The sequence below is a fragment of the Scylla paramamosain genome, chromosome 1, assembly GCF_035594125.1.
Source record: "Scylla paramamosain isolate STU-SP2022 chromosome 1, ASM3559412v1, whole genome shotgun sequence".
Classification (NCBI taxonomy): Eukaryota; Metazoa; Arthropoda; class Malacostraca; order Decapoda; family Portunidae; genus Scylla; species Scylla paramamosain.
The window spans coordinates 35,446,611-35,457,692 of NC_087151.1; the positions used below are offsets into that span (position 1 = coordinate 35,446,611).

General features: G+C 40.8%; 1 protein-coding gene across 1 annotated transcript in view; it reads left to right on the plus strand.

Moving 5' to 3' along the window:
- LOC135104686 (zwei Ig domain protein zig-8-like) overlaps positions 1–11,082 on the plus strand; it is a 114,177-nt gene that overhangs the window by 54,652 nt on the left and 48,443 nt on the right. Inside the window, exon 2 of the mRNA XM_064012214.1 lies at positions 7,599–7,759. Within this exon, the coding sequence (XP_063868284.1) occupies positions 7,599–7,759 (161 nt within the window). The remainder of the gene's footprint in view (positions 1–7,598; positions 7,760–11,082) is intronic.

Genomic DNA, 11,082 nt, shown 5'->3' on the forward strand with positions numbered 1-11,082 from the left:
TATACATTAAGCATAAGTAAGCACCTACACTGCCACATGCCACCTACCAACCTGGAAGACCAGGCACGGGATGACCAGGGCATCCCGTGTATTTCTTCAGGTATTGCTTTTTCCCACTGAGTAGCGAGTCACAACTTCCGACTTACGCCATATACCTAATCACACTTAGATTGATTTGATTAACAGGGGCTACACAACAAAAGAGCACGCCTAAAGACTCCTGACTTGGCCCGGAAATGGAACCCGGGACCTTCCGGTCGTAAATCGGGTGGGCTGCCCACTGCACCACCAGATCGTGTGTGTGTGTGTGTGTGTGTGTGTGTGTGTGTGTGTGTGTGTGTGTATGTGTGTATGTGTGTGTGTGTGTGTGTGTGTGTGTGTGTGTGTGCGTTCTCGCGTGCTCCGTGTAAGAGGAGACTCTGGCCTAGAAGAAAGAAAAAAGGCTGAAAAAGGCCCCCTGAAGGTCACAATTCCCAAAGAGTGTAGCCAAAGTGGCTGTCAAAATATGAAAAGTGTCTCGAAACCTTTCTCTTGAAACAGTTTGTGTAATCAAAAGGGTTACCAGAACTTGAGAAGTGTCTGCAAGCCTCCCTCTTGAAACAATCCAAGTCAAATGCATGAGGAAATGCAGAAATAGAGAGCTCTAGAGCTTACCAATAAAAGGAATGAAAGACTAAGAATATGGGTTGCCTCTTTCTTAAGGAAGGTGGACAGAATAGGGATGAGAGAAGAGTGAAAAGCCTTATGCACCGATGCCGTCGGAAGAGGGAAGGCATGCAGTTACCAAGATCAGAACACCAGTTAGCATGAAAGCAGCGATAGAAGATAGCAAGATATGCAACATTGCGTCGAAGAAAGAGAAGCTAAAGACAGTCACTTATAGAAGAGGAGTTGATGAGATCAAAATGCTTTTAATTTCGTCCTGTTCAAGACAACAATATGAGTGGGACAACCCCCCACTAATTATGCAAAGCTGTACAACGTTAGCAGCTGTGGAGATGAGAAAAAAGTAGCAGAGATGGGTCAGAACGCCTAACTTCATAAAGGTTTAAAGTTTAAGCAAGTGACGAGATGTAAAGTTTCAGGTTTAGATTATTAATAAAGAATAGATCCAAGGATATTCTATGTAAAAGGTGGAGACAGTTGAATGTCAATGAAGAAGAGGGGATAGTTACCTGAAAGATCGTGTGAAGTAGATAGATGTAGAAATAGAAACTGAACGACACTAACTGTACTCTGCTCCAATCAGAAAATTTAGAAAGACTGAAAATCAAGAGTTTTGTGGCTCTCCTGCGTGAGTTCAATTCTGAAGGCTTGGACGTCTACGAAAAGACGGACAGAACAATAACAATGGAAAGAGAGAGAATGACAGGACAAAAGTATGTGGAACACTATAGACTTAGGAAGAGACCAGTGACCGTCTACCATAGCAGCAACAGAACATCAGAAAGAAAACTTGTGATGGTTACAGAGAAGATTAGAAATTAATGTTTTGTGCCAGACTCTGTCAAATGCTTTTTATATGTCTAAGGCAACAAAAAAGAGGATGACCAATATCCATTGATGAAAGCCGTCGGTAGAGTGGCCAGGACGGAACCCATACTGGCGATGAGATGCAATGTTGTGGTGACAAACATTTAAGAATGTTGAAAATAAATGATAAAAACAAAATTTATTTGAGAGCTCATAAAAGGAATAACACGGTAGTTTAAAGGATTAGAGTGTTCATCCCTTTTGGGAACAGTCTGAATGTAGGCAAACTTCCACCAAGGAGGAAAGTTAGATGCTGACAGAGTCGGTACAGTTTGAACAGGCAAGGAGCAAACACGGAGAATGATGTTTGTTGAAGAAAAAAATGTAGCACAAGCATTCCGAGGATTAAGGCAAGAGAGGGCATGAAAACATTATTTTAAAAAATCTTTATAAGAGGCATGAGTGTGAGGGTGGAGGAGATGGAGGAGCAAGTCCCCAATCAGCCAGGTAGAGTTTAGGGCAAAGGTTTCAGCGAAAAGTTCATCTTTAGAGACAAATGAGATGGCAGGGGTACCATCAGGTTGAAAAATGATAAAGAAGAAAAGTTGGAGGTATTTTTTGGCCAAGGCCAAAAGTCACGAGGAGATTTAGATTTAGAAAAGTTTTTACATTTTCTATTACAGAAGTGTGTGGCCAGCTGAAGAACGGTCTTGATATGATTTCGGTTAGAAATTACAAGCGCATGATTTTCAGGAGACGAAAGGCTCAAGTACCGTTTGTGGGGTGTTTCTTTCATTTATAGCACCAGAACAGGCTGAACAAGGATTCGAAGGTTTAGGGCGAAAGAAAAAGTGAAGAACGTACATTTCCATGCCAAAATCAGTAACCTCCGTTATGCGCTCAGTACACAAAAGTGGGTCTCTAAGACACATGCAGTAGTCGCAATAGTCATTTCATGGAAAATCTGAACAATGTCCCCTCAGGTCAGCCTTAATTAACGGAGGCAAAACGGTAAAGGTATGCCCGCTTTGGAGGATCGAGAAAATACAGATATGAGGTCGTGATCGGAGGAGCCTAACGAAGTAGACAGAATGACAGAATGAGCAGAAGAATTAGAAGTTAAGAAAATTTCAATAATTTTGGGCGTATTCCCAGGGATACAGGTAGGGTGCTGCACTAAATGTTCTGGGTCGTGTTGGATAGCAAAGTTCACTGGCTAGTCCACCAGGTTGGTCAGTGAAGGGAGTGGAAAGCCGAGATTAGGATGTGCTCCACTTTAAAATCTAGATAGATAGATAGATAGATAGATAAATAGATAGATACATAGATAGATAGATAGATAGATGGATAGATAGATGGACAGATAGATACATTGATAGACAGATATAGATATACAAATAGATAGATAGATAGATAGATAGATAGATAGATAGATAGATGTATTTTGAGGAAAATAGATAAATCTAGCTTGAAAGTGACTCTCATGTCAAAGTCAGACGATGGAAAATTCAGATGACTCAAGAGTAGGGGCAATCAAGCAAGCTGGGTCTTTGCGCACTTAAACGCAATACGCAATGTCCATCTTCGGATTGAGTAAGGATAAAGAAAGTGTGTGTGTGTCTATATATATATATATATATATATATATATATATATATATATATATATATATATATATATATATATATATATATATATATATATATATATATATATATATATATATATATATATATATATATATATATATATGTGTGTGTGTGTGTGTGTGTGTGTGTGTGTGTGTGTGTGTGTGTGTGTGTGTGTGTGTGTGTGTGTGTGTGTGTGTGTGTGTGTGTGTGTGTGTGTGTGTGTGTGTGTGTGTGTGTGTGTGTGTGTGTGTGTGTGTGTGTGTGTGTGTGTGAGTGAGCGCGCGCGCTCCCTTCTTTTCACATCCTTCACAGCGAAATCTCTTATTTCGTCTCTTCATAGAGTTCATAGTCCTCTGTAAGTTCTCTTTATGTCTTGAAATATTGTGCTACTCTGCAACTTAACATCTTATAGTCGATGGACATATATCTCTCCGATAAAATAACGTTGTTTCTTGCATTCAGTCTTTCTACGACAATAAGCACAACACTTCACCTTCCGTGCAATTATTTTTCATTACTCCACTAACATGAACTCCATTTGCTTTTGTGTGTATAGCATTTCTTTCGTTAACGGCAAATTAAACTTTTCTACCATGTTTCTCCGTTACTCTTTTTTGAAATAAGCAAGGCAACTTGATCGTCGAAATATAATCATGAAAATACCCTAGGTCTTTTTCTTTTTTTTTTAGGGTAATTTCTCTCTTGCCACACTTTTCTATCAAAGATAAATTAATGAACAAACACAAAGATATAAAATTATGGGCAGCTGGGGAGCGACCGCAACTCAATGCATGGTAGTGTGACGAACATGGATCCTATGATCCCACAAGTTTTCAAGCACTGCCTCCATTGTGCTTTGCGGCGCGTGCCCTCTCACACCAAGACACCGAGGTTGGGTCGCTGCAAAGAAGAGAGCGCCACCCGTCGTCCCCTACCCATCACCTGCAATGGCCTCCTGGATCACACAGATAAGCAGGTTCCTGCGGTCCTCGCCCCAGAGAAATGCAGGCTCCTTTCTCCTTTCACGCTCTCTTTCACTTCCTCCTCGTTCTTCTTTTCCTTGTCCGCGTTCTCTTACTCCTCCTTCCCTTTTGCAGTTCTTTCTATATGTTGTATTTCTTTGATTTCTTCCGCTTCTTACATAAATTTCATCAATTATAATTTTCGTTTTCATAACTATTTTACTTATCTAATGTTTCTCTTATTTTCTAGTAAAATTTCTTACTTCTATTAAATTTTTTTTTCTCTTCCTTTTTTTTATCCTTCACGACCTTTTCTGCCTTTTCGTCCTGGCTCTCTTCCTCCCCTTGAACTGAAACACTCCATCTGCACAGATGCCTCTCGACCCCCACAACTTGGACGCACTCTTGGCAGCTTCCTATCAACCCACTTCCTACCATCTTTTCTTCACGTCTCGGTGCCTGGTGTCCTGTTTCATCTTTTTCACCGCTCGTTCTCCATCTCCACTTCGCTTCAGGGTCACAAATATAGTTCTACATTCATTAAATTTCAACTGACTAATTATATTACACTTTTGTTTCCCTTTTCTGTAAATGATACGCGATCTTGCCACAGCCATATTCATTATAGTTAACTGTGTAACTACAGAATGACAAACAGCCATATATGAACTTCGCTTCTGATCAAGTCACTCAATAATGAAAGTAAAAAAGAAAAAGAAGGAAATGAAAAAGAAAAAAAATGTAATTAATTCAAGGATGCTGGGATAATTTTATTGTGTTTAATGAGTCACTGGTGACAGATTCCACAGCAACTGAAGTATGAAACTATTTCTAAGAGCGAAAATATAATTTATCTAGTTTACCTGGTTTTATTCCATCAAACTTTTCACGTCCAAGTTTCATCATTTAAGAGTTTTATAATATTGCAGTGAGGAGGATTTAAGTGTTTGATCGATAAGGCTGGATACTTGTTCGATGAGCACTCCTCTGCTTATATACCCAAAATAAGTGAGAAAATTTTATCTTACTGATGTTTCATGTATTGATTCTTAGAGGAACGTAATGGTCCATGTGTATGGACACGATGAGTGACAATGACTATATATATATATATATATATATATATATATATATATATATATATATATATATATATATATATATATATATATATATATATATATATATATATATATATATATATATATATCACCTCTGAGGCGATCCTCAGAGGTTTCCGGACAGGCTCCATGTTCTCTGAAAAACGGATATGGAACTCGTGAACATTCAAGAAAAGCGTTCTTATATATGAGCTTATCACAAAGTTTCCAAGTTTTCACCATCTCGTGTTAATACCCATTAGTTTCTCTGTTTTAAATCTATTGATGAAGTGTGTGATTCAATTTATCCATATAATTTCACAGTAATGTGTTAGTACTAACACATGATGAGTAAATGAATGAGAGTACTATTTAGCGTATTATCTTAAGCCATCTCTCTCTCTCTCTCTCTCTCTCTCTCTCTCTCTCTCTCTCTCTCTCTCTCTCTCTCTCTCTTTCTTTCTCTTGTCTTGGGAAGTTCATGGAATTGAAATCGTAAAATAGCTAATGTTTCTTGGATTATTGGAAAGCGATCGACGTGTTAGAATGAGACAAAAATACACCACCTCATCTTTATAGTTGTTGTGACAACGGGTGACACAACACAGGATCTGAGTTTTTCGTCCCATAAATTATTCAACTCTCTTATGTATTATTGGAAACACTAAGATTTTTAATTTTATTATGGATTCAACGGGTGACACAACACAGGATCTGAGTTTTTCGTCCCATAAATCATTTAACTCTCTGATGCATTATTGGAAAAACTAAGCTTTTTAATTTTACTATGGATTCCTCTTGGTCACAAAAATCATTCCACTTGTCTAGACTTTCTGCCCATACGTATAATGCACATTCAGGAAACACCAGTTACTCACCCGAGGGTTTCTGCAAGGTACCTCTACTTTTCCCCTCGCTGTACGTAATTCGCCACGTCGGTAGAAAAGTAAAATAATGTCGCAAAAAAATAAATGAATAAATGAAATAATCTTTCATCTGCATGCCAACAACGGTGAGTTTTGAGTGTGAAGAAGTATGAATACAGGTGATTTAAAAACAGGAACCAAATACTATTCCACATTTATCAATTTATGTACACATATTTATGTGTTTATTAGTATGCAAAACATGACATTGTAGTATGTTATATATTTATGTTCGTAGTTTTGAACAACGCTATGACACACACACACACACACACACACACACACACACACACACACATATGTGGTGACCCCACACCATATACTGTATTACGCAAGAAGAAAGAAGAAAAGGCGACGGAATAAGAAAGAAGAAAAAAAAATAAAAAAAAGGTGATTTTCCCACCGGAAAGGAAATTTACACCGGATATCAAGAACGAGGGAACCCTGGAGAAGACATCGGAACAACAAACACGGACGCAGGACAACAACAAGAAGAAATCCATAAAACTACTTGGGTGAAGGCAGCCTGGGACAAAAGGAAATTTACGGGAATGCTGTAGAGAGGACAAGGCGGAGATAGCAATCAAAAAGGGAAAGTCGGCCACGAAGCGAGACAGACAAGGTACCCTATAGGGCAGACATATACCAACGCCCACTTGAACTCCGCCTCCAAATTATCCTTACTGTATACCATGACTGGCGTTCTGTATCAAGTATCACGCCAGTTACCAGATCATATAAGTAAATGAGAAACGTGAATGGTAGGTATGTAAAATGTTTTGAAATATAAAGATAATTATCTTAGAGAAATAGGCAGTCCCAAACAAATTGTATATAGGAGTAGGATGACAGAGAAAGAAATCAGTAGCAGACAGAAAGGTCAAAGGTTCCAAAGAGAGTGACCAGAGAGGATCAGAGATGAATTGAATAACTTAAACTAAGTAGAACTTGAAAGTGTAATGCAGTCTAAAAATCAAGTATCTTACGAAAGGAGGAGTGGGATGCTTACATATTGTTTTATGTTTGGTATGATAGATTTGTATGGTGTACGAAGATTAATTTAATTATTTATGGTAATTTGTATGATGCTAGTATCATGTGTTAAGGTTTTTAACCTTAATTGCACCGATTGAATATTACATGTGTTTATGAGTTTTATATTGTCTGTGTTCTTGCAATGATTGCTTTAAATACTGAACATGAATGTTGATGAAATATGAAGTGAGACCAAATAATTTAAAACGAACTTAAGATAAATGCGAGTAAGAATTTTCATGGTGACTTGTAAAAAATGTAAATATTATCAGTCAATTAAAAATTGAAAATGTTTGTGAGTTCCCAGTAACCTGTAATTATCAAATCCATGCAACAGTCACGGCACACACACCCACATTCACCCACCCATACACACACACACACACACACACTTTATTATTTTTTTTTCCTGTAACAATAAAAATAAAATAACCCTGAGGGTCACTGATTCGTTTCCATTTCTCTCTGCAGAAAGTACCACTTGGGAAGACATCCTCCGCGGGGCGCCGCCCATCCAATACTCTACTCTAAGCGGGCCGTCATTCCTCAACGCATCTGCACGCACTTACGAGGTAGTGTCCGGGGGTACGGCCAAGATGCACTGCGGTGTGAGGAATCTTCACAACTACACGGTACGGTGTAAACCTTAAGATATGGAAAACAAAAGTAGGTACACGTAGAGGAAGTAGGGGACAAAGTAATGAAGTACACGAGGCATGGTTTGAATGTATGTGATGAGATATAAGAGTAAAGGATAAGTAATACCGTAATAATAAGGATACAAAAGGTGACACATCTGGAAGATTGGGAATCCTTTTAAATAAGTAAATAAATAAATTATATATATATATATATATATATATATATATATATATATATATATATATATATATATATATATATATATATATATATATATATATATATATATATATATATATATATATATATATATATATATATATATATATATTATTGCGTGTAGCGAGATAAGGCGATGTAAAACGAAGAGAAAAAGAAAGAACGAATGAAGGGGAGAGAGAGAGAGAGAGAGAGAGAGAGAGAGAGAGAGAGAGAGAGAGAGAGAGAGAGAGAGAGAGATGATGAGAGACAGGGTGGGGACGAGAAGTGAACGCTTCTACACGTAGTCCAGCCCGCAGATCTCTTCGTATGACATTCACCCACATAGAGTAATTCAAATTTCCCACGCAATTTTTCTTACTTTCCCTAGTTCATTCAATTTAATTCTCATCTAGTATTTAGTAGAAGACTTGCTCTTGACGATAAAGTAATCTGTATTCATCCAAGCCCCATAGTTTAGTCACGAGAATTTTCAGAAAAAAAAAGTGTTCTATTGCGTCAGCTCGCAGTGTGCGCGAGGCAGTGGGCGTGTATGCATGTATGAATGTATGTATGTCACCACACCACCCTCCTCTCTTGTACCCCTTTCCGTAGTAGCCGAGTGGGATAGCATTCCACATCGCTTTCCACGCTTTGAGTCGCTGTCCAGAGTTTACAAGAGACGGATATATGAAGGCTTACAGCATTGTTTCGGAGGAGAATGGGAAGTTTTTTTTACAGTTAGACAGGTCAGTTGCTTTAAGGGGATAATTGACTAAGTACTGGCCGTACGTTCCGGCCTATCTAAGTAGCTTTAGGAGTCTCCTTAATAGTCTGCCAGGGGATGTAGTTAATTATATCGCATTTCATATTCAGGGACGTGACTCCTTGGTTGCATGTGTGTGCAGAGCGAGCTCTGTTACAGTGAGAAATGAATTATCCTCCTCTTCGTGTGTGGGCACTCGTCTGTATTCGTGTTGTCGTGTTAAATGCTACTGCGATTGGGGAGGGGGAGGGTCCACTGTTCAGGGATAAAAGATTTAAAAACCTAAAGAAGAGGTGGTTACTTGGGCTGATGATCATGTCTTGACCCACCATCATGCATCCCATCACGGGGGTGCGAGAGTTAAGGGAGTTAAGGGCTAGGGAGAAATTGTCTGGACGCAGTGAGAGTGATAGTGATTGCCCCACAGGAAATCCCCGCCACAGTGCTGGGTTTGGGGATGTGTCTGTGCCCAGGACTTTGTATAACACCTGACTTTTTTTTTCACTCAAAGAAAACAACGGAGAATAAGGTGTATAATACCCAAAAATTTAATATGCTAACCCACCTGTTACCACTGCAAAGCGACAGGGCACTTCTGGTTCAATTGCCCCAAGCTGATCACATCTTCAGCCCCCAAGCCTCCCCAGAAACCAGTGGCTTTTCTGGTTTGGCCACACCAGGGCAAGGAGGAAGCCTTTGAATCCCCGTGCAGCCCGACCGGAGAGAAGTCAGAGAATGTTGCTTCAGTGTCAACAGTCAGTACTCCGCCTGAGTGTGTGAGTGTTAGAGTGGTGTCGCCCGTTTTTGTGCCAGGGTACTGTAAAGATTGCTGAGGTGTGTACCCTGTCACCGTGCTGCGTGACACGGTCGCCCAACCATTTCTGTGCCGAAATATCACAGGGAGGAAGGTAATCTGCGGGAAGGCAGTGTTGTGTCGAGGCATTAATGTTGTCGAGAAGTTTGCCACAATTAAGGTGAGGCTGATTTGTCCATTGGTGACCACGAAGGCGCAAGTGGTCAGGGCAGAGGACCTGCCAGTGTCCGGGATTGATTTCCTTTTGGGGAATGATTTGGCAGATGGGAGAGTTTGGGCATAGCCCCCATCCGCGGACCCAGTCCCAAATGTGGAGGCTGCTGAGGTACCTGACTGTTAATGTCACCTGCTCCATGACAAAGAGGGTGAAGTCCTCTGCAGCTTCTGGAATAGACTGCACCAAGGCAGGGCCACCGAAAGAGGAGTGCATGGGTAATGTGCGTGCCGTAGAGGGGCCTGTTCTACTGCTGGACAGGGTTTGGACGATTCAGAGTCGAACTCGTTCTGGAGTCATGGTGCTGGGACTGACTGCGACAAAGCAGAGCCACCACTGGAAGCACCTGACTCGGTTGGGGATGTTACTAAGGGTGAGGTTGAAGAGTTGGGTTTGGAAAGTCTATTTGCTGGTTTTACCTCACTTGGCATAGTACCCCGGAGGCAGCGCTGAGACAGAGTTGGCACCTGGCGTGAAGGCTGTAGGATCCGGAACTGCCCCAGCCTGGTGAATCGGGCATGTTGGGGGTCACTGCCGAGGGCAAAGAGGCTTCCAGCTCTGCGGCGGGGAAATGGTAGTTTCCTCCCCTACGGAGTGTCCTGAGGGCCGGGAACAGGCTGTTCCCTTGCTGGGTATAGACCCGACGGGTGATGGCCCTTGTAGTGGCCCACCCATGTTAGCCGCTGAGCCGGCAGCCAGTCAGATATCTGGAGAGGATAATGTCTCCCCAAGATCAGCAAGTGGCTCCTGATAGTGCCATTGTCGCTGGAGGGGGACTAGGGTGTCGGCTTTGCCTCAGCCACCTGACCCTGTGGTCCCAAAGGACCTAAATGTCACGAGGCACGGCGGGGCTTTGTCTTCCGCCGACACCCCAACATGCACATATCACATATATTTCCCTTTAATTAATACATTTCTTTTCACCCTCAAGTTATTGTCACTGTCTTCTCTAACACACATATATAGTCACACACTATTACAACTTTAAATTCAAGGCATTTTACCTATAAGACACAGGGGAGGTGAGTGAGGAGTGGCATCACGAAGAACGGCGGAGATTAGTTTGCCCGCCCGCAGCATGCCAGCGCGTCCCCTCGCCGTCTTGCTTGCAAGTTGCCTCAGTAACATTGAATTCCCTCTCTTCTCTCCCTTGCTATACAACTCCCTGCTATGCAACATTAGTGAAATCAATCAAGGAATGTGCAAAAATTTAGTGGCAGGGTCAAAATAATTCCCGGGTTGTTTTTAATAATTTCCCTTTTGAGTGACTGATATCCGTGTTCCCGCCTAGTCAACTGAGACAAATTTTGTACTCCTTACC